At 47.9% G+C, this 24265-nt stretch overlaps 1 protein-coding gene and 1 non-coding gene across 5 annotated transcripts in view; one reads left to right on the top strand and one right to left on the bottom strand.

The window, feature by feature from the left end:
* FRMD5 (FERM domain containing 5) overlaps positions 1–24265 on the bottom strand; it is a 313513-nt gene that overhangs the window by 20643 nt on the left and 268605 nt on the right. For all 4 annotated transcript variants that reach the window (XM_032856629.1, XM_032856627.1, XM_032856628.1 and 1 more), the window contains exons 2-7: positions 23927–24031; positions 20267–20309; positions 19945–20023; positions 11376–11473; positions 9425–9548; positions 6093–6180 (exon numbers count right to left, since the gene is read on the bottom strand). In XM_032856629.1, coding sequence (XP_032712520.1) covers positions 6093–6180; positions 9425–9548; positions 11376–11473; positions 19945–20023; positions 20267–20309; positions 23927–24031 — 537 coding nt within the window. The remainder of the gene's footprint in view (positions 1–6092; positions 6181–9424; positions 9549–11375; positions 11474–19944; positions 20024–20266; positions 20310–23926; positions 24032–24265) is intronic.
* TRNAK-CUU lies at positions 24119–24191 on the top strand. Its single transcript has one exon. It is a non-coding gene; the product is annotated as a tRNA-Lys (tRNA).

Here is a 24265-nt window from a genome sequence, read left to right as displayed (position 1 = left end):
CATGATCCCAGGGTCCTGGGATTGAGCCCCACATGGGGTTCCCTGCTTCTCCTTCCCCCACTCCCTCTGCTTGTGTTCCTTCTCTCGCTGTGTCTCTGTCAAATAAATAAATAAAATCTAAAATAAAATAAGAACTGTAGTGTTTACTATTTTTCCTGATGTTGACATTTAAATATTGCTAGTTAGGAAATGAGGGTGTGGGAAGTTGGGGTAGAAAGGGAGAAGTCAGTCATTGTTAGGGTCCCGTGGAGAAGGGGGATTTAGGCTCAAAGTGAAGTGGGCAAAAGGGGAAGGAGACAGAGGCTGTGACAGAGGTCTGTGAGAGCCGTTCCAGTGACAGGTGCCTCTGGTCACAGCACAGAGAAGAGCAGGTCCTCCCACAAGCTGGGCAGCACTGGCTGGGCTGTCTGCTGGCACTGTCATCTGCACCATCCAGACACCTCAGGGCTGGCCTCTGGGTGAAGGCAGGTGTTGGAGTTAAGGGGGAACAGCCTCTCCGGACCAGACTAGACTGGCTGATTTGGAACAGGAAGCAAACTGGGAATAAACCCCAATTAGATACCACATCATTCGAGTAAGTAATAGTAGCACCTTGAGCAATCCCAGTCCAGTCTGTCACACGAAGAGATACTTTCTCCAAACTGTTTCCAATGCAACAGTTGTGGATGAAGGCTCCTGCAAAGCCCGGCACCTGGGAGTCCACAGGGGCGAGGGCAGCTGCAATGTTTGCCCCTTGTCTGTTGCACGTGAGGAGCAGGACTTGTAATGACAGCAAGAAGCCTCACATCTGCACCAGCACAAAACCTAACAGGCAGCCATGCTGACACCTTCTCCAGAACCTTCCCGGTTTCTTCCATCTAACATGTGAGCCTGCCCTTGGGATTTGTGTGCAAAAGGACAAGTTATATGACAAAAAGAGAAAGAAATGAGGATGAGGAGAGAAGTGATACAGAAAGTGGTAACCTGTTCCTCGGATCTTCCATTCTGTTAAGCCGAAGGGGGTCTTTCCTTTCTGTCCCCTTCCCATCCTGATGAGATCAGTACCCACAAGACTGAGCATTAATGGATCTGAGAGGTGGAATAAAAAACTCAAGTCTTAGGGGCCACACGGCATATATTACTAACCCCACTCTGCATCAGATAATGGTCTAAAGTATTTAGTTCACTTCTATAGTTGTGAGGTACAAGATCTGTTTTCCATTCTTCATCCTTGTGGAAAGAGCTCATTCTTGGTTTAGGATGGTAACCCTGCTTCTTATTTGCCCTGTGACTTACTTAACTTCTCTGAACCTCAGTTTCTTCATTTGTCAAATGAGGACCATAAGATATACTTAAAGAAATACTACTTCTATGTGATTTTAGGGTGATGGCCTAAATGATTTATTGCCAAGACATGGCCAATCATGTTTTTCCTTGGAGGGGGCTGGATTTGCACAGAGTACTTCATATGTTCATGTAGAAACCACCATCAAACTCGACTGCATCAGTTTGACATCATCAAAGGCCCACCTTAAGATGATCACTCTGCCTAGAAAAAGATTTTTGGAAATCACTGCACTGACTGGTTCTGAGAAGTAGGGACATCTGGCCACCACTGCCCAGTCCCCACGGGTTCCACCTCTGGATACAAGGAAGTACACTTCTGTCTGCTGCCGCCCCAGAGGACATCCTGGGTATGCCAGAGTCAGAACCCGGGTATTCTTTCAAGATAACCACTCCCCTCTCTGGAGCATGACTTCAACTAATTCGGTATGGGTGAATGAAACCTCTGTTTTCAAAAACCTTAGGGAAGGGGTGCTTGGGTGGCTCAGTTGGTTAAGCATCCGACTCTTGATTTCGGCTTAGGTCATGACCTCAGGGTCATGGAGATTGGGCCCTGCGTCAGGCCCAGTGCCCGGTGGGGAGTCTGCTTGGGATTCTCTCTCCCTCTGCCTCTGGACCTCCGTCTGCTCACATGCATGCTCTCTCTCCCTATCAAAAATAAATAAATCTTTAAAAAAAAAAAAAAAAGACCTTAGGGAAGATTACACATGCTCTTCCGCATGTTTATGCCCATCCCTGAAAGCTCATAGCTAGGAACCTTTAGATTAAGTCAATCATGAAAATCACCCAGTTTCAATATACTTAAATATGGTCACAAGAAAGTAGAGTGGAAGTTAGGAGGCAACCCTGTAAGAGCCTTGGCATCACCCCATTAAAGATCAGAAATTGAAATCTTGGCACATACTTGCCAACTAAGTGGCTTTAGTCAAGTTCTTCATCTCAGCAGTAAACCTACCACTCTGCACACAGTGCAGCCCAGAGGGGCCCGCCTGGGGATGAGGGTGAGTCATCACTGTTACTTTTTTTTTTTTTAATTGCTGATCCTTGTTCTGTTTCTCTGAGGTCAGGGGCAACTTGTCAAGATGGGGAAGGGGTTTTATTTAGAAAGGAGCATGGTGGCTGATTATGAAAGGTCAGAGGAATGACAATTTTATTTGTATGTTTCTCTAACCTAGATCTTCTGAAATCAGTTTTCTCCTGTATAGAACAGACATAAAGCCACTTAGTGAACTTACATTAAATTTTTCTGATTTCAGTGGTGCTATCAGTTCTATCAGAATTCAGAGTGAGTCTCCTTTGTTCCTAAATAAATGCCATCTCCCCAGAAGAAAGACTAGATATGGTAACTGAAAACGTACAGAATTGAGACCCAGGCAAGACCGGGTTTGAGTTCCTGACCAGTAACTCTGGACATGTTAGTTGGTCTCTCAGAGGCTCAGTGTTTTTTAGATTTTACTTGAGAGAGAGCTTGAGAGAGAGATCATAAGCAGGGGAGTAGGTAGAGGAAGAAGCAGACTCCTTGCTAAGCTGGTGAAGAAACCTGGGATCATGACCTGATTCAAAGGCAGACGCTTAACCGCCTGAGCCACCTGTGCAACCAGGCTCGGTGTTCTTATCTCAAAATGAGGACAAGAACATGTTCTTGGCAGTGTTCTAAAGATTAAATGAGATAGTGTATGTAAGTGCCTGGCATGTGCAAGCTCTCAATAAATGGCACTTTCATGACTAATCATAGCGCTGGGTACAGGATGGGTACCTGTGATGGGTCTGACCACTCCATAAACCTCAGCAGGGCAAGAGGCCACAGTCTGGGCCTCCGGGAGATGCAGGACCAACAACCAGTCCCAGGGCCCCCTGGAAGGAACAAGATGGTAGCTCCTGAGGTTGGAGAGGTGTCAGACTTGGGAAGTAGATGCAGCACTGGGCTGCCAGTGGTTCGCTTCCAGCAGCTGTAGGCTTTGGAGATGGGGGCTGAGGGGTGATGCCTAGAGCTCAGGAGAGCTTGTGCAAGTTCAGAGCCTGGGTGTTCTTGTAACACAGCCAGCTGCCGGAGCCCTCTGGCTGTCCCATCCAGAGTTGGTAGGATCTCTTCCTCATCCCAGGGCCAGACAAGGACACTCTGGGCAGAGAGAAACCATCAGTGTGGACAAGAAGAACAGCAGCTTCTTAATCAGTCCAGGAGAACGGAGCTCCGCTCAAGTGTTGTTCTGCTCTCATTTAATTATCAAAACGATTCCTCTTCTTCTGTCCTCCCTAGGGCTGCATGCCCCAGATTCCCCGGGCCCAGTAATTGCCTCTCTGTTAATAGAAATCATCGGTATTTATTACACCGAGTGCTCCAGCTTATTTCAGCTCTCCTTGTAGCAACATTAAGGCGAGTGCTTGGGAGCATATCACCAAAGTAACCCTACTTAATGACAAGAGTAAATGCTCCTGAACTGTCCTTGCTCAGGAGGGCCGAGGAAACCACGATCTGGAGCCCGATGAGATGAGCTGAGGGGCCATATGTGGGGTCCGCAGCAGAGCCCTGACTGGGAGAGCAAGAAGTAGGGCCTGGGAACAAGGGACTGGAAGAACAGTAAGATGACTGCTCCCACCTTCTCCCTAGAGGGAGTCTCCTGGGGGATTCTGTTCTGTACAGATACATAGCAGTGGGGAGTGGCTTGAGTTCAAATTCTTGGTCTACTACTCAGGGCCTTGTAAACTGTGGCCTCCCAGAGCTTTAATCTTCTTATCTATAAAACTGGAAGAGTAAAATCCACCTCTCAAGGCTGGCATGAGGATTAAATGAGAAAATAATGTAAAAGGATTCCAGTGGGCCTGCTGCCGTAGAATGCAAAATTTGTCTTCTCTCCTTCCTTCTAGGAGTTGATGAAATGAGGTACTGGGCCTCACACAGTGCCTGATTTGAATAGGGGGTTCCCTTCTGCAGCCTCTTCAGCCTCTGTGTCCAATAAGGACAAACTCATCAAGGATGGGTCTGGGCCAGGAGCCTTACAGCCTCAGGTTCATGTGGATCTGGGCTAGACACCAGGCTGGCTGCCCCTGTAGCTTCCAGACCCACACAGGCAACAGCGGAGAATCCTTACCCAACTCCACTCGGTTGTGCTCAGGTTCACTGTCCACCATCTGTCTTGGAGGTGACCCGGCACCTTAGGATGAAGATCGCTATCTCTAGGCAGCTGTGTCTTTTAAGGTCCTGAAGTGACTCAGCAGTTTGTGGAGGACAGTCACTGAGTACCTTCTGTGTACTTTCACACAGATGAGGAAAGCAAGACTCAGGCCTACAAAGGCCTCAGAAAGCCGGAGATCAAAGCTGAAGATAGGCCAGCTGACTCTGAAGCTCTCTTCAGTCCTATGCAGTCTCCCTGTGGATAGTATCTGAGCAATTCACGGTTGGATCTGTCTGTCATGCAAGGGCATTTGCTAGTTCATTTGTAAATAACCATACATCAGTTTTTTGTTTTTTTCATACTAACAGGAATGAATATATTTTCTGACAGCGCTGGCCCCCAAGAACGCAAGGGTTATCTGGCAGTGGGTTGTGCTGGTGGATAGGGAACTGTGTGGGGTGGGAAAGCTGACCAGGGTTGCTGAGTGCCAGAATGTTCTCAAAGTTCATATTTGAAGTTTCAGCATCAAATCCTATGTAAGAACAAATAACTATCACCTCACCAAGAAGCCAAGGGAAATGCAACTCTGCCCCTACATTACCATGTTCCTTGCTTTCTACTGTTCTTTTTTTTTTTTTTTTAAAGATTTACTTATTTATTTGAGGAAGGGGGCAGAGAGAGAGGGAGAGAACCTCAACAGACTCCTTGCTGAGCATGGAGCCTGAGACGGAGCTCAATCCCATGACCCTGAGATCACAACCTGAGCCGAAATCAAGAGTTGATCACTTAACTGTGCCACCGAGGTGCCCCTCTATTCTGTTCTTTTAAATTTGTTGGAAACTTAACAGTGTCCCCTCATTAGGAAGAAAAAAGTTCAGTGTCCTCTCGTTCCCATATGATACTGGCTCCCTCAGTTCAGATTGAGAATCAGCTTTACTGGCGGTACTGGTTTCCAGTAGTAGAAAGAGAGAGGCAAAAGCTGGAGAAACTGAGGCAGAGACCAGGAGTGTGAAAGCAACTGAGATGTGGAGGTGAAGTGGAGGGACACAGCTGCAGAGAGAGGGGAAGAAGCCATGTGTCTCCACTGCTGTCCACAGTGACTGGCTGCTTGAGCTCTTCTCCAAAATGCCAGACACACGCTAGCAATTACAGAGGTTTCCTCTGGGCAGAGCCTCCCGGGCTGGTTCCCTGTCTCACCCTCCCCAGCGCATAATGGAATTAAATGCGACTCCGTGGCAGTTCCTCGGCAGTTCCTTGCAGTGGCTTAACGCTGCAGCAGTCAATAAAACCCGCTCTTGGAAAGAAAGGAGATTACAGGTCAGGGAAGGGTGGGCGGTCCCGGGGCGGCCTCGTTCTCTGTTGGGAGCCTTCCACATTCCTCGCTTGGTTTCCACAAAATTACCTACTGCTGCCACAGTGGGGCCCCGGCTTTGGGTTTGTTATTTAGATTGACTTGGCCTTGGACCCTCTGAGGTTGATGTGCCACCACAAAATTATGCAGCGTGGAAGCCAGAAGGTTTTTCTCTGGCCTCTGTCACTGAAAGAGCCGGCTAACCACATACTGAAGGTGGAAGGCGTAGGCACATGCTCCTTCCCTGCCTGTCAGCCTTTGGAGAAGGCAAGGTCAGTGCAGTCTCCCGACTATGGTGGTCTTACCTTACACGGGTGAGGGTCCACTCCATAGGTCTCCAACGTCTGTGCTTTTCTTAAAAAGTTCAGCTCTGATGTTGCTGGTGTTTGACCACTGGAATAAAGAAAATGAGATGATTTCAGGGTTTCCTGTTCTCATAGACTCCCCTGAGGTAAACTCCCCATGAAGAAGCTTTCAGGGGCTGGCTCAGTCAGTTAAGTGTCTGACTCCTGATTTCAGCTCAGGTCATGAGCTTGTGAGATCAAGCCCTGTGTTGGGCTCTGTCCTCAGCGAGGAGTCTGCCTGAAAGATTTCTTGGCCTCTGTGCCTACCTACTGAGCTCACTCAGGCTTTTTTTCTTTAAAAAGTAAATAAATATTTATTTATGTATTTATTTATTTATTTCAGGGTAAGTCTTACACTCCAGTTTTTCATAGAGTGTGCTCCCTGCCCTGTTCAGGACCAACTTCCGAGACTCCTGTCTAGGGTAAAAAAACTCAGATATCTTCAGACCGAGGCTGACTACATAATGAATGCCGTGGGCCAAGTGCAGACAGGAGGGAGTGGTGGGGAGACTATGGCAGACTGGAGAGGGCTACCTCATTGAATGAGGGCAGCTGCTCCTGAGCTCCAAGACAAGTCCTGTGGGGATGCAAGGCCCAGCGCTACTAGAGGTTAAAAGCACTGCTTTTAGAAGGGAAGTCAGAGATACTGATTTTTTATGTGCTATTTCACAATTTCAAGTACTATGGAAGCAAACAAAACACACTTGTAGCCTGGCTGCAGGCCATGGGTATCTTGTCTGTGATCTGATCTTGATTGAAATACATAGGAAGGGCCTCTATATCTTGCTGTTGCTGCCACCCCTTTTCCTTTACCAAAAGGGAACATGGGACTGGGGGGTGAAGAGACAGCAGGAGACAACGCTGAGCTCCCCAGACGCCACAGTAGCTCTGTTTGTCCACAGGGTGATGACTATGAAAAGGAAACAATCAGGAAAAGGAAGAAAGCACCCTAGTGCCAAGCCATCTGAGGAGAGGGCCTTTGGCATCATTCCCTTCAGAGCTGCCTGGAATCTGGTGCTTTCCTGAGCCCCACATAGAACCAGTGGCAGTGTCCCCTCGGTGCCATCAGGGTCCAGAGCCCTTGTGAAGCAGACATACTCCTATGGACGTTGGGTCAGTTTCATTGCAAGGAAGGGCAGGTTTGTCAAGTCAACAACTCTGATGGCTGGTGGGCAGGACTGAAAGTTGCTGATTTCTAAGGTCATTATTTGTCCCAAGTCATATGGTAGTGTAGGAAGACAAGGCAGAGCAGGCAGAAGCAGGCCAGATTCCTGCTAGTGTCCCTTTGGAGAGATATCAGTCAGCACATTTCTGTGCCAGCCTCCATGCTGCTTGCTGTAAAATCTACCAAGAAATAAAGTGCACAGTCTGGGCCCTCCAGGAACTCAGGTTAGAGCTGGAGGAAGGAAATAGACACATTTTTAATAAGGAAGATGAGGCCAACCTGCACAAGCAAGCATTATGTTGACTGCAGATTTCTACACCAGCAGACCTGTGGCATGAAGAAGGTGTTTGGGAAATGTCTGTGTGGCAGGCAAGAGGCTGGACCCCAGAGGCAGCTGAGCACCACTGCCCCGTCCAGGGAGCTTCCTCATTCCCATTCTGGAAGCTGGGGGGTCTTGTGGGCTTCATTCATTCCAGGAGTTGGCCCAAGCCTCCAGGGCCCTCAAAGTGGCCATCATTTCCTGGGGTGTTCCCTGTCACCTACTAGGTTTCTGGATGACTGTCCCCACTGCTCTGACATTGTTTCAGTGCCTCTGGCTGTCCTAGCACATCCCTGATCTCGGCTTTGAATGAACCATGAAAGGTCCATGTGTATTCCGACCTTTACCACAAGGGGCCGCTATTTCCCTAACAGAGTGATGGGAGGAGCCGGCCTGCTCAAGAAAGGCCACACCAGCCCTTGGACAGATAAGAGGAGTCGCTAGGATTCCACCTCTGAAAGGTGTCTCCATTCTCCTGGGAGAGTGGGAGCCAATGCAATATTAAGTTGAAGCTTAATATTAACATTAAAAATATCTCCCCCTGCCCTTGGGCATTAACCTGCCCCAAGAAGGTGGTTAAGCAAACTTTCAATAAAATTTTTTTAAAAATTGTAACATACTAATATGATTGCATGCTTTATTTTACAGCAGTGCATTGTATATAGCCTTTTTCTCCATAGTTTTATCAGTTTGGGGTATATGTGCTCCAGCATACCATAGAAAGTAGAGTGCTTACACAATACTGGTTTAAAAAAAAAAAAATTAGGGCACCTTGGGTGGCTCAGTTGGTTGGGCAACTGCTTTTGGCTCAGTCATGATCCTGGGGTCCTGGGATCAAGTCCCACATCGGGCTCCTTGCTCAGTGGGGAGCCTGCTTCTCCCTCTCCCACTGGCTATCATTCCCCCTGTTGTGCACATTCACTCTCTCTCTGTCAAATAAATAAAATCTTAAAACATTTTTTTTGTTTTTATTTTTTTAAAGACTTATTTATTTTAGAGAGAGTGAACGTGTGAGGGTGGAGGGGCAGAAGGGGAAAGGGAGAGAAGCAGACTCCCTGCTGCAGGTGGAGCCCAACATGGGTCTTGATCTCATGACCCTGAGGTCATGACCTGAGCTCAAATCAAGAGTGGAACACTTAACCTACTGAGCCACCCAGGCTCTATTGTGGTGGTGGTGGTGGTGGTGGTGGTGTTTTAAATCAATCTTTGTAGAAAATCCTATATATATGGATGAAATACATTAATACTATTTAATGGAATTTGGCATATTCTGGGCAAACTAAGAATCTTCTGTGTAGGGCTGTGGGTTGAGTGAGGCAATACTGAAGACACAGCCCCTGAACCACATGCTCTCAGGGTACCCCCAGCATATATCAACCAGGCCAGCCCTGTGCCGTACCATCCACTAACCCAGAAGCCTCCTGTCATGCTGCCACAGACTGAAGGTAGAGGCTTGCCCATTTTCACATGCCTCCTCTCATCTGTTTTCTCTTCTGTGTTTTTCTTTTCCTTTTCCATAGCCTATGCTTCTTCCCTCTCTCTCTTCATTTATCTTAGTGAAGCAGATCCCTTTCAGAGGCCAATCCTGCTCTGCTTTCCTTGTACTATAATGACAGTGTTGCCCTCAAGCCTCAGCCTGCACTACAGGGCTTGGGCTTGTGCTGTCAGTGAAATACTGAAAACAGCACATCCCAGAGTCAGGAGGACTGGGTATGTGGGCGTGGAGGCTGCAACACAGGACTTGTGTGTCCAGGCTTTGTGTCTTTGTGTCAGGACACTGTGTCCTAAGCCTGAATAAGTGTCACCTACCTGAGTTCTGTCTTGTGAATTTCAGCAATCTTCCTTTCCAGCTTCTCTGAATGTTTTGGGAAAAACTGGAACTTGGAGCTATAGCCTTCAGGGTGTTTCCCTGGGTCATAATCCCCAATCTCCGCTTGCAAAAGTAGAGTAAAAACAGTTGTGGAGATAGGTAAATCATCACTGGTAAACAACAAGAAATTAACACACAGTGCAAAAGGCAAAGCACACACCAAATTTCTAAGGAACAATGGGTCTTGAGCATGGAGGTGGGGAGGAGAGGGCAGGCCCGTCAGAGGCATGCCTACCTTTGTTTGCCCAGGTGTGCACTGGGGGTTGCTGTCAAGCCTAAGCTAGAGACACTAGAGCCAAGCCTGTGTTCTGTGGTCACCACAAGTAAATACCCAATAAAAGAGCAGAAGGCCGTATCACGGTCTTTATCCATTCAGCCTGGAGAAAAGGGCCTGGGATCAGTGCTCTTTGTGGCAGCACGGGAAACAGCTTGATTAGGAAGATAGCCAGGGGCCCGAGCCAGATTTGAAGTCTAAGCATCAGTTTTGAGGATTTTAGCAGGGATACACTGCTGAACGAGCCATGACCCAAACTCAGAACTCAACTCACAGTTGAAATCGAATCTAATCAAGTGAATACATTTGAGTAAATATTCTTTCAGAGCTGACCAGTGTCAGGCCCCTTGGAGAGAACCTCAGAGTGGGAAGACTGGTTAAAACTGGCCATTGAGTTCTGGAGCACCAGGTTTCCTAGTTTTCTGCAAGGGGCAGGGCTTTCTCCACCCGTTTAGAATGTGCCTTCCAAATCACTTGGGAATTTCTATCGTTCAGCAAGAGACTAAAAGCTTGCCTGGGCCTATAGTCCAGAGTGACCTCGGACCACGGAGTCATTTACGATTTTATTTAGAAAGCTCCAAGTGGAAAACATCAATATTAGACAACAACTGTTTTTTCAAAGGAAAAAAAAAAAAGGAAAAATTCAATGTGGTTGTTAGGGTAAATCCGGCAGAAAGACTGGAGTTTAAAATCTCACTTAGGACCAACTTCTTTAAAAATGAAGGGGGCCTCTTTGGATAGCTTAGAGTTGGCAGGGACCTTCTAGACTTGCTGTTTAGGTGCTTTTTAAAAACAGGAGTCTCAGAAGTCAAAGTTACAATAATGTGTGGACCTTTACATTCTTAATGCAGCTATGATATTTCTCTTAACAGAAGAGCTGTAGTTTCTTATTGGCGAGCATTTTTCAGGTTCTCTTCGCAAAGCAGCTTCCTGGCGTTCACAGATTGCCAATTAAAGGTTCAGATTCATTGACGGAAACTGATTTTAGTGCTGTGGTCCCGAACAATCTAGTGACAGTTTCAGGTCTAAGGACTAAGAGGAGTCTTGGAAGTGGCATTTAGGAGCACCTGCACTTCTCAGAAGGAGAAGGCATCACATACATGAAGTGTGCACACATTTTCCAGCTGTTTTGCAAAACAAAACAAAATAAAACACCAGTTGGCATCAGCTGATACAGATTCAACTCTGCCTTACTAGGATGCTAGGAAATGTGTCTGTTATTTGTAAACATTCCAACTTTGACCACTCTGAATGGAAAGGTCTCTGAAAGGGACACCAGTATTCCAAGACAGTTCACACCTTTGAGATATGCATGAAAGGCTATGAAAAAATGTATCCAGATGACTCTCCAGAGTCTCAGTAACTCTACCAACCAAGGGTGGAGGAAACCCCAGACAGAGTCCCAGTGATCCGAAGGTGCTGGCAGAAAGACCTGAGGCACAAGTATAGGGTTGAGTGGTTGGAGCTTTCTGGACCTAGGGAGTTCAGGCAAAGCCCTCCTACTCAGACTCTGCTTCAGGTTAGATACGTTTATATCCAAGAAATCGTCATCTGTGGAAACTGAAATAATCAGTACTTAGCATGAAAAGCAAATTCATCTTGTCAAAAGGCATTACCTTGAAGGATGTGAGCTGCTAACAAGGCTGCGTCTGATGTTTTACAGAGGAGGCGGCCATGGTAGAGATCCCTTTTGATCTGTAGGAAGACTAAGTACCTGGAGAGAAAACAGAGGCTGAACTAGAAAGGATTTCTCTGATGGCTTTAAAGACATAAGGATGGAATATGAGCCTATCAAAATTCTCATCAGGGAGCTTTTTTACTACATTAAAATAAACTTAAAATGTACCACAGAACAAATGTATTTTCCATTTTCCTAAAGACTTTTAAGTACTTTGCCCCGAACTGATTTGGGGTTCAATTCAAAACAACCTGTCAGTTTCCTTCACTAGCTCAAGACAGAATTGGTGCTTTCTGGCAAAAGCACTGTGCCCCATCCCAGTGCTGGGTTTTGGAAGGAGCCAGCCCTGGCCCCTTCAGTGCTAAAAAAGAAACCTGTGTCAGCAGAGAGAGGCCAACTGGGCCCCTCTCTGTCATGGATTCTGGCTGAGATTTCTTCCTAAGAAGCAGAATGGCAGGTGAAGGAACCAGCCCAAGGAGGAGTTCCGCCTCAGCCTGCCAAGACACCCTGCCCAAGTGTGGCAGGGCCTTCAGTTATTGGCAGAGCTCAAACGGAGCTCTCAGAATCTAAATAAGGTGTAAAAAGGGGCACCTGTGAAGGAAGCAAAGAAACTTGTGGCTAGCGTTTCTTCCAACAGAGAAAGCTCTCACCTGAGATGGAAGCAGGACAACAAGAGGAACAGCTAATAGTAGCCAATACGTATCGAGCACTTCTGATCTGCCAGTGCAGGGGTTACACACTTTACGTGCACTATCTCATCTCATTCTCACCTAAGACTTTGAAAAAGGTACTGTCATCCCCCCCCCATTCTTAAAATATTTAATTCCAGTATAACATAGAGTGTTTCTTGTATTATTCCCCCCTTTTAAGTTAAGGGCACTGAGGGTTAGGTGATTTTTCTCACCGGCACACAACTGGGAAGTGGCAGAGCCAGGATTTGAGTTCAGGACTCTGAGACTCCCTTTTGTTGGCTCTTAGTCACTATGCTATATGGCCCTCCTTGCATTGTAACTTCTTCCAAGTTCCACAAGGAGTTGGGTGGACCCTGTCACAGTGGAATGGAATTGTCGGCTCTATTTTTAAATGTCTTTACAAGGAGTAGGTCTCTGATGTCAAAACATTACAGGTGCCCTGAGAAGAGCAAACACCAAGGGTATTAAACCCTTAAGTGTGTCACCTACTACAGTGATGCCTTGTCCTGGGGCATCTGTGGTGATTTAGAAATACGCCCACAGATTCTTTGATACTCCTCATTTCTGGAAGTAGAACTTAATTCTCTCCCTTTGTATGTGGGTTGGACTTAGTGACTTGCTTCTAACAAAGAGAATGAAACAGAAGAAATAGTGTCTAACATCTGAGACTAGGTCATAAAGAAGTGAATCCTTCAGTCAGACCTTCAGATGACTGCAAGCCCCTGGTAGACCCTGAGCCAGAGCCACCCAGCTAAGCCTCTCCTGAATTCCTGACCTACAGAAATGGAGTGATAATAAATGCTTGTCATTTTAAGCCAAGTTTTTTGGCATTCTCTTAGCTATAGATAACCACAGAATCCCTGCGGGAGTAATGGAAATATAAAATTCCCCTAAACTCAAACAGTCTGAACCAAAAAGAAGTTGGGCCCCCCCTGGACAACTAGAGGTTTCCGCTGCTTCTGTTTTCAGGCTGAAGAATAATACAGAGGATTCTATGCCCATTTGATCCCGTGAAAATGCTCAAAAGAAAGAGGACCATTGACCATGTAACTTCTGGGGTGGGGAAAGGTACCAATAGGTGACTACTGATTCAAGTAATTAACAAATGCAGGAGCAATTAAATCTTCTCTCCTAAGGCTCTGATACTCAAATTGTGGCCCACAAATCAGGGGGGTCAGCATCATCTGGGAGCTTGTTGGAAATGGAGAATATTAGGCCCATCCTGGACCTACTGAATCATTTTAACAATATCCCCAGGTGACTTTAATATATAAAGTTTGAGAAGCACTGTCCTAAGAATATTCGAAAGCATCCATCTAACCACATCAGGAGGGACTGCTCTCCCCAAACCAATGGGAAGGTGAGTAATCTCCTCTGAAAGTTGCTAAGAACTCCGCTCCTCACTACCAACCACCACCACCAGCAGCAGCAGCAACCCTGCTCTGCCCCAGTGTTTGCTGTGAAAAACTGAAAGAAAAAGACATCATGTAGAGTGAATAATTAAGACAGGTCTACCAGATCTAGGGGTCTTCACTCTGTTTCCCACAGTAAAAATGCCACACCTCCCTATGGGAGAGAGGGAAGGAGGGGGAGAGGCAAAGCCATTAGGAGGAGGGAGGGGGAAAGAGGGAGTGGGGAGTGCTTTTTGCCTCTCACTGCTCTAGCTCCTACCTTCCACAGGCTTTGGCAGGATGTGGAAGCCAACCTTTTATCCCTTACTCACTGATCATTCCCTGGGCCTGAGTTCATATATCACTCCTGTACTTCTCTGTGTCCCCAATTCAGGGACAGCACATATTGGACTAAAGGAGATATTGAAAAGGGACAACAAGTCTCTGGACCATGATTCTCAATATGGCAGTGAGGAGAATGTCCCCTGGGGGGAGCATGTCAGAATCTGTGTGTGTCTCCTGGGTTTCAAAAAGCCCTGCTGGACCTTCTGATCTGCTCCCTTCCCACCCAGAAGGGACAAATTCCTCCTGACACAGAGAACCATTGTCTTTATGAGGCATCTTTATTTTTTTAAATATTTTATTTATTTGACAGAGAGAGAGCACAAGTAGGTGGAGCAGCAGGTAGAGGGAGAGGAAGCAGCAGGCTCTCTGCGGAGGAGGAGCCCGACTCAACTTGGGGCTTGATCCCAGGACCCCGGGATCATGACCTGAGCTAAAGGCAAATGCAAACGCTTGATAGACTGCACCATGGCACCCCATGAGGCATCTTTATTGATGGGTGCATGGTCGGTGCCTCAGTGAGCTGGGAAGTATACAGGTTTCCACTACTGAGTGGGGTTTCTTTAGACTAATGGAGGTAGGACAGCTACCGGGTGGGTCAAGGTAAGACCACAGGAATACTGCCGGGCAATGGTACAGCAACTGCTGGGAAAGGGGGAACAAGTCAATATCCTAAAAAACAAAGCACAGCTTTTGAAGTCAAGAAGAAGGGAGCTCATGAAAGAATCGGCCATCAGCTTCAGGGGACAGAGCTATACTAGGTCCCCCTTCCTTTTCTGCCACGGTGACGTTCATCAAACTTCCTGTTTTGTTCACTGAAAGAGGTAACCAATGTGTCGCTGTTGTTGGACATGAGAATGTATTCCACATGACTCGTAGCATCCCTAGACCTATTCTCAAGAGAACGTGGCATAGTCTCCCCTGCCACACATGGGTCTAAGGAAGACTATCCCGTTGCCTGAGACACTGCCACTGGGGCCACTTTGTTACCAGGGAAGAGATCTGCCTGCCAGGGCTACCCAGCCCAGCCAGCTCCAGGTGAGCAAGCTAGATGGGTTACCCCATCTCAGAACCTGAGAATAGGAGTGAAAGAGCCTAATTCTCTCCTATGTAAGGCAACAGAAGACCGGACACGTAGAGTAACTTGTCTGAGGTGATAAACAGTGACCAGAATCAAGGAAGGCCTCCTGACTCAGGGCCTAATGCTTTTTCTACCTCCATGGTAATTCAGCTAGTTATTAGAGAGAGAGCGGTCCTAAATCAAGTCAAGAGAACTCTGTCACTGGAGAGAAATTCTCATTGGAACCAAAGAAGAAATCAGCCTTAGACCAGATTTAAGACAACAGCTTATTCCTTAAGACACTTCTTTGGGTAAATTTTGCCAATCTCTTCCTGGCCTCATCTCCATTTTTGTTTTAATGCCAATGTTGTCCTAAATTAATGGAAGTATGAAATGGACTATCCAAAGGCAGAGTAAGTGAAAATCTAAAAAGACAGCCAAGGAAAACCTGTCTTTCTGTGACATGGATGTCTCTCCAAGGTGTTGGCTTTCTGATATCAGAGGGTGGAGATGAATCCACAGAAGGTTCCAGAATTAAAGGTTCTGACCTCTGGAAAGAACTGGTATCTCTTGAAGAGTTTCTCCAAAGAGTTCTTACTTCGGTCCTGGACTTTCCTTCATCAGATTCTTTGTCCCTGGCTTCCTCTATAATCGTATAGTCATCTCCTTGCAGTCAGAGATGTTTTTCAAATTTACTTTTAATATTCTAGAGACCCTGTACATCTTACGCCTAGCTCCCCTACTCACCCTCCCTCCCACGCATCATCCATCCATCCATCTATGCATCCACTTCTGAGCACTTACATGAGCCAGGCACTGCCACAGGTGCTGGGAATACAGAAGGGAACAAAACAGAACCCCCACTCTTATGGAGCTTACATTCCAGCAGAGAGAGAGAGAGACAATAACAAAACAAAGTAATAATGATTTACTGAATGCCTGTTGTCAGCCATACACTGTACTGCAGTTTGTTGTAACTAGGCTCCATGCCCAATGTGGGCTCAAACTCATGACCCTGAGATTAAGAGTCGCACACCATACTGAGTGAGCCGGCCAGGGGCCCCCACACCATGCTGGTTAACATGCACCCTCTCCTGTAGTCCTCACCATGACTCTGGGAGGTGACTACTGGTTTTTTTTCCCTGCTTCATAGATGAGGACACTGACTGATTGGAGAGACTATCTCTTGCCTTGTCTCACCAGTTAGTTAAAGAACCCGGAATCTGAACCCAGCTCTTTTCAACATGTTAGTCTGGGGTCAGCACGCTACGGCCTGCCACCAGAGTTTCCAGGGAAATAAAACCAATTTTACTGGAATGCAGCCATACTCATCCATTTAGGAGTCTCCGGCTGCGTTCGCACTACAAAGGCGGGAATGAGGAGTTGGGCCAGAGACCATATGGTGCACAAAGTCTAAAATACTAACACTCTGGCCTTTTATAGAAAACGCTGACCAGGCCATCTTAGCCTAGGGTAGGCTCAACTGATGTTCATCGAAGGAACTTATGACCCATAAACTCCATTTGTTCTCGCATTTTATCTGGCCATTCTATTCATATTTTTTGTGAGCAGCCCCACTCAAACATGTGTCAGGCAAGATTGTTTCCTTAGAAGGTGGGGGCCCATTTGCACTCAGTTTCCTTCTACTATTTGATCTTTCCAAGAGTTCACACACCTGCGGTCCCTATTAAATGCCAAATCTGGAGCCTAATCCCCGTTTTCTCTGTCTTGTCTCTAGTTCAGACAAGGAAATCTATTTATTACTTTAAAAAATGACAAAAGAGATTAATCAGGATTTGGCAACTAAATTTATCATCTGGAGAGAGTCCAAGAGATAAATGGAAGCACAGTGCTTTATGCCTTATTTCATCCCCTCCTCTCAGTCTGGCTTTATGGGAATAGCTGAGACGGCATTGAAATTTAGGACCGATATTGCTAGGAAAAAACACACTGACAGCTAAATTAGTTTGGCAGGAAGGTGGCATGAAGGGTTCCAAGCCAGGAATGAATTATGGGTATTGAGTGAGGCTGGGGCAGGTACCCGCTCTCTCAAGACCAGCAGGGAAATGAACGAGCAGAAAGACTCAGCTAATTCCAAGGCCTCCACAGAACGGCCAAATCAGGCCAAGGCACCCTGCACTTCACACCCCCAGCAATGCTTGGAAAATGCATCTGGGGAAGGAGGGCTGGTGAGATGGAGAGCAAGGGGAGAATAGTCGAGGACAAGGACGCTCAGCACAGATGTATGCAGAAGGGGGAGGCGCTCACACCCTTGCCGGTGCCTTTGAAGCTTGCTGACCTGGAGAGAGGCCTGGCCGTGGTCCTGGTGCTGCGCCACCAAGACTTGGATGACTGATTGCCTGGGAAAGCTTTTTCTCTGAGCCCTCAAAAGTTAGCTGCTTAAGTGATAGGACTCTAGCTGGTAGGGGAAAAGGACAGAGGAGGAGTGGGAAGTCTCAGAAATGGAGCGCCTTTCCACCTCAACAAAGGAGAGAAGCCAGAGCTAACTGTACCCGTGCCCTGTGCAGAGCCCTTGGGGGTCCAAGGACCATGGACTCCATCCGGCAGCCTCTGCTGGGCACAAGGCTTGCCCAGGGCTGTGGGGGTGTGTATCACAAAGTACAAGACCCTCAGGTAGTGGTCCGTTCTCCCAACAATTCTGTGCAGGAGCTGTTACTCTCCTCATTTTATCAATAAGGGATCTGAAGGGGGCGCCTGGGTGGCTCAGTGGGTTAAAGCCTCTGTCTTCGGCTCAGGTCATGATCTCAGGGTCATGGGATCGAGCCCCACATCGGGCTCTCTGCTCAGCAGGGAGCCTGCTTCCTCCTCTGTCTCTCTCTGCCTGCCTCTCTGCCTACTTGTGATCTCTGTCAAGTAAATAAATAAAATCTTTTAAAAAAAAATAAGGGATCTGAAGGTCAGACAAGTTACATATCTTAGGTCCAAGGCCACAGAGATGAGAGATGACAAAAATAGGATCCAAGGGGCGCCTGGGTGGCTCAGTGGGTTAAAGCCTCTGCCTTCAGCTCAGGTCATGATCCCAGGGTCCTGGGATCGAGCCCCGCATCGGGCTCTCTGCTTGGCGGGGAGCCTGCTTCCTCCTCTCTCTCTGCCTGCTTCTCTGCCTACTTGTGATCTCTGTCAAATAAATAAATAAAATCTTAAAAAAAAAAAAAGTAGGATCCGAGCTTCCGGGTCTCTGCAGCCTCTGGATAGGAGAGTCTGTCCATTAGCGTCATGGAGGAAAACCTGATTTAGAAAATTCTATTGTTAAGCGCTCCCCCTAAGGGCCAAGATAAGCACATATTTTTGCCCTTTAATTGAATCAGAAAGCCTGAGTGCCTGCGGTGCTCTCACTGGCCGCTGAGTTGTTAGAATCATCCCTGTCACCCTCGCTGCTGGTTGAGTGAAGTGGAGACCGGGCGATCCCGAGGTGTGGGGTTGGGAGGCAAGGTGCTAGGTTCTCAAGAAAGAGCTGTTAAGTTTGTCCAAACATGTGGACAGCAGCGTGGCCTTCTGGGTCTGCCCTGGCATCATCTCTCGGCAGGGAAGCAGGTAGTGGGGAGAGGGACAGGCTTGGAGTGAGGCTCGGACTCTGAAGGTCCGGAGCAGGGCGGGCTCGTGCTCCTAAAACCGCACAGTCACTCCTGTAATTGGATGACCTTCCGTGCAGGTGAGCAGAACCTGACGTTTTCATGCCCAGTAAGGAGCATGAACACACCTCGCTGACCTCAGGGTTTCAAAGTTGTTGCCTGTGCGCTGTCCCTAGTGTCCCAAAGAAACAACCTTCCTCATCCTTCTGACGGTACCACTAGTTCTCCCCAGACTCCCCCTGGGACCCATGTGAAGAAGCCTCTTTTCCTCCCCGTCCCACTTCTTTGCTTTCTTTGCACTACTTAGCCCCGTTTCTTGCCTTCTTCTCTCCCCATTTCCTCGTTTTCCGTCTCTGAGAAACTGTAGTTCCTTTTATCTGACATAAAGCTAGTGGCACGCTCTTCGGAAGAGGAAGCAAATGTAAGTCTGTATTCCTTCTTCCCTCCTCTTTCCTCTCTTTGGAATTCTCCCAAGCAGCTAAGGATCTGGAAGGAAACAGCAAAGACTTAGAGGATAGAGTCTCTAACTGGCCATGACCTCATCCCAGTCTCTGCAGTCTCCCAGGTTTTAGGGGGAGCAGGGAGCCGGAAGGCTCTCTCTTCCTTGGCTCTAGGCTTCCCTGGCCTCGCTCTTGCTCTAGGGCCCTGCCCTCTCCAAGGTAACACCACCATTCTGCAGATATCAAATTAGGTATTTCTAATATAAAAATTAGGGGTCCCTGGTACAGAGCAAGATGTCTGAGGCAAGACTTTGAGAGTGAATTTGTCTCATATATACAAAACCCTGGGGAAGCTTTGAAGTGCCTACTCTTTGACCCTCTTGTAGGATGACATGGGTCCGGAAGCTCTTTCTCATTCTCAGGTGGTGCTGGATGAAACAGGATTCATTCCACGCAGCTGTTTGCCCGCCACAGAACATGGCCTCCACAAGGAAAAGTCCATCACGGACCGGATCCCTCAGCACACTGGAGTTTATCAACGTGGATTTACAATCTTCAGTATTTGCCGGCTTCTTCTGCAGTGTCCTGCTTTGGCATTTCCCAAGTACATGAGGCCACTGGAGTCTATTTCAAGCACCTGTCGCCGCCAAACAAAAGCAACCCACCCTCTCCAAAAACATCCACGGGGGCCACATCCTTGGTAAGAGAAAAAAATACTTTTGATTAATTAATGACTCCAGGTCCCTTTTGTAGGTGACCAGTTTAAATGAAGTATTCACACTTGAAGGAAAGCTCACTCTGTTCCAGTTCTATTGAGTGGGTGAGCAAAGAAAGCATGTGGAAACGAAACGCAGAAGTAAGGTTCTATTTAGGAAGACTCCTTCCTTCTAAGAGTGAGAAGCTTCCAAAATAGAGGCTCTGAGAGGCTCCAGCCCCTCTTTCCCATCCTCTCCAACAGGTCTCTGTGGCTGTGGGAAGTTCATCCTTACCTGGTTATCTCCTCCTTCAGGGCAGCAGGATCCGCAGGATAAAACTTCACGCGGAAACACATGGTGAACGGAGGCTGGGCTGCGGAGACAGAGGTGTGCCCGTCTCAGGAAAGACCCTTCCCAGAGTATCACTGGGCTTCCCTCCCCACTGGGATGCACGGGCTCCTGAACCATCACGAGAAAATCCTCACAGGTTTAGGGCCAGCTTACATGGGAAATGGTGAACAATTACCAAGACTTACTGAACTCAGGAGGTTTCATCCCCCACCGCCCTGCCCCCACCCAGGGGTAGGCTTCCCACCTTTTCAGGAGGAAGACTTACATCTCAATTGCTTCACCACAGACTTTGTAAACTCCAACCAATGCTGCAACAGAGAACACAGGACGAGAAAACCCAAATGAGAAGCGGCATCCAATATACCTTGTTGTACCCACTTGAGAGAACTGGACAGATTGTAGCCCAGGGTGAAAGCCTCCCCAAAGCTTGTGATACGTAGGCTTGGAGAATAGAGAGTGATAGGGTTTTTGGAAGTAAGCCCCCTATGGAACCAGCTGTGAAGGGGGAAGAGTTCCAGCTTTACATGTCATTTCTGGGCTTGCCTGGCAATGCTGCCTTCCAAAGCAGGGTGCCAGAGTTCCGAGCCCGCATTCCCGGCACACCAGCAGACACAAGCGAATGCACGTATGTGTGATGGGGACAAAGCCCCGCCTGTCTTGAGCAGGGAGATGCCAACGTTAGTGGGTTGTGTGTGTTCATGTTATGTGCCAGCTTTTTGAGGGGGGCAGGGGTGGGCAGGGGGGATAGAGGCTATTGGTCGGGGCTCTAGAAAGTGTCAACAGGTGGAAGTTCATCAGTGGTGACAAGGCAGGAACGGCTGGTGCACACTCTTGTCTTTGTTTGAACAGCATATTGCCAACCCCTGTGTGAGGGCATACATACTCAGATTCCTTGGCATCCGGGGATGTTTGAAGTCTCAGTCTCATAACATAACTAACCACAACTAATGTGTAGGAAAGTATGGTTTTCCCCCCTGGATTTTCATAGGGGTAGGACATAGTAGCAATACCTTTTTTCCCATGGTACTTAACGTTTGCAGGAAGGAAGCAACAAGATCATTCTATAACTGTTTCCCAGTTCTACATGAATGCTTTATAAAATCCATTATTGATGTTTGTTGCTTTTATGCTAATCAGGAAATCTGAGAGTTTGCAGAGAGCTACAACTGCTGTTACTTGGGATTGGATTATGTGGAAATAGACTGAAACCATTAGCTATAAGCTCTGTGAAGGCAGAAAACTGTCAGCCACTGGCACCTTGAACAGTGTTTGAGACACGGCTGCCAAACGGACAAAGGAAGCTGGTCCGTGCTGGGTCCACATCTCCCCTCTTTTCTGGCTACTTCCATTTAGTGTAACATCTTGGCCAAATCCTCCCTCTGGCAGGAAAGCAGCCAGGGCGGTGCAGACAGCATCCTGGCCTCCTGCGATTCCCAGCTCTCACCTTCTGGGCTGGGCTGCGGGTCACACAGCTAATGGACCCACTAAGAGCCAGTTCTTCCGTCAGCTCCACATGGATAATCTGGGCTGACATGCTGCTCTCTTGCTTCCTCTGATCTGAGTTCCCACGAGGCTGGCAACTCATTATAGCCACTCAATGTGGTTAAGAGGTTCTTCTCACATTACATGGCCCACTGCGGCTTGGCTTCACAGGGAAGCAAAGGCAAGAGATGAAATTGCACGGAAACAAGTGGGGTTCGAGGCTGAGCCTGTGAAGGCGGAGGAGGTCTGTCTGATCGGAGCACATCGGAATTGTGTGCAGCAAGTGTCTGGGGCTCAGTAAACAGAACGCCCCCAGGCACATGACTGATAGGTTAAAATCAATAAACAGTGGAAGACCGAAACTACAAGAAAAGACTGTGAGAAGCGCTCTCAGCAGAAGGCAGGTGGAGCTGAACAACAAAAAGTCTAGTCCCCTTGGCCGGTGCAGAGGAGGACTTCAGTCTGCCCCGCAGTGAGAGCTCAAGAAGGGAGAGGCTGGAGGAGATACGAGAAGGGTATGAGGGGAGGGGACAGCTGTCACAGCTTGTCCAGGAGATTTTAAGGGTCTGAGAGAGAAATCAGGATCCCAAAAGGAAAGTGATGGCCACAGTTACCTTTTACGGTGGTCTGGCTGAATCTGGGTCCCACAATCACTAGCAGACGATAACATGAGATTGGGGATGAAGGGTCAGGAGAAGAGGAAAGAAAGAGGGGAGTTTCCACCTGTATTTGGGCCACTGGGCCACTGGGGCACGATCTGGAGGCTCTGGAGGCTGGAAAGGGTGCCTCCAGTTTGAAAGTAGAGGCTGAGAGCAAGGTGGGGCCCTGGGCCTGAGCCAGCAACAGGGGAGAGGGGAGAGAGGGCAGCTCCTCCAGGAAGGACTGGGAGAGTTCCTAGACCCCATGGGGCACCTGTGCAGAGCAGGCAGTAAGGGGGTGGATGTGAGTTTGGGTTCTGGTGCCTCATGGGAACCTAAGGGAACGGGGAGCTCATCCACTCCATCTCTACCACAAGTAGATAGATCTAGGGTGACAATTTCCCCACAATTCTCAAGAACCTTTCCAAGCCCCTCCACTCTCCTTAAACCCTCAGTACAGTCACACAGTTTCAGAAACTATCAGGTATGAATTCAGCTGGAACCTTAGGACCCACACAGAGTCTGGCATCGGACAGCTCCGAGTTGGAGACTGGCAGGCCATATGCCTTGGGCAAGTGACTACTTAACCTGAGATTTTATTTCCTCATCCAGAGAATGGCTATTTGACTTGTGGATACTCATCTCATTTGTGTAAGGAACATATGTGAAGCTTTAAGATTCGTGCCTGATACAACTCAGTGCTCAACATACATCGGCTAAAAGGCGTCACAAACCTGAAAAACTAGGTTTGTGCTTGGTGCACAGTTCAGCACACGGTAGCCACTCTGTCCATGTTTCTTTCTCCTTTCCCCCATTTCCTTATAGTTTTCTATCTCCTCCTGCTTTTAATCTTGATTCCCTCCATGTACTCTCTTACTCTTCTCAAGCACATTTTGACCTAACTAGAAAATAATATGTTTTGTCCCTTTTTCTTCATAAGCCACTCTCTTTAGGAGATGGAGAGAACTTGGGGTAACCGGCCTTCCTTCTTAAGAAACAGCTCAGACCAAAAAAATAAATAAGAAACTCTCTTGTAAAAACAGTCCCATCATTATATAGTAAATGGACACCTATACCATGTGAAGACATGTGGCTTCTTGGTGTCATGGCTCTTTTGGGGTCTTATACTCCATTCCAGAGCTGAGGAAAGAGCTATGTCAAGACCGTGGAGACTTCATAGGGCAAAGGGCAGTTCAGGCTCTGGAAGGAGAGATGGACGACATCTGGAGAGCCACAGCAGGGAGGAAACAGGTCAGGGGAGAGGAAGCTGAGGGGGAGGCTGGGGCCTGGGGGTGATGGACCTGTTCTCATCTCTGTCTGGAAGGAGCCCCGTGTCTGTAGAGCAGAACAAGAACCACAGCATTGGCAAGGTGCTCAGAGGCCTATGTCAGTTGGGCTCTATCTCTGTGCTGCCCAAACTAGGGAAAGGTGAGGCCCTTCATAACCAGAACTGTGTGCTTCAGCTCATTTATTAGAAAGCAGATGCGAGAGGCTCAGCCTGTGACCTGTGCTCAAAGACAAGAACTCCAGCCCCGCCACTCAGCTGCCAGCTGGCCAGCTTTGGGCAGATCACCCCAGCCCTCGAGGCTGCCATCTCAGCATCTGTGAAACGACAGGCCATACTAGCTGAGCTCTGCCAAGGTGGCTTCCTGATCTCATTACGTGATCTGAAGAGGTGACACACAACTGCAGGGCCCGGGTGGCCCCTGATACCTGAGGCTACGCTCAAGAGTGCACAAGGCAATTCAAGGCCTCAGGCTACTGACCAACCCTCTTCTCCATGTGTGCTTCGAATATTGACTTACCCGCTGCTTGTCTGGGTCCACAAAGCGGATCCCAAAGTAGTCTTTCTCGAGAAGGTTCAGGTGGTGGCAAAGAAGGTCAAACAGGTACTGGCCTTTGGCATCTCTCTGCAAAGCAAGCAAGCTCCATTGAGAAATGATAGGGCTTCTTCAGTGTAACTCTGTTTTCATTGCCATTAAAAATCATTCAGGGGCGCCTGGCTGGCTCAGTCGGTAGAGCATGAGACTCTTGATCTCAGGGTCGTGAGTTCAAGCCCCACACTGGGCCTAGAGATTAGTTAAAAAAATCGTCTGTAAGTTGGATGAGGGTATGAAGAGGGCACGTGTCTGTAACCGCGTCCT

The sequence above is a fragment of the Lontra canadensis genome, unplaced genomic scaffold (genome assembly GCF_010015895.1).
Source record: "Lontra canadensis isolate GAN:19392208 unplaced genomic scaffold, GSC_riverotter_1.0 scaffold12, whole genome shotgun sequence".
Lineage (NCBI taxonomy): Eukaryota > Metazoa > Chordata > Mammalia > Carnivora > Mustelidae > Lontra > Lontra canadensis.
The sequence above is the reverse complement of the archived record's forward strand: the minus strand, read 5'-3'. Positions and strand labels throughout refer to the sequence as shown.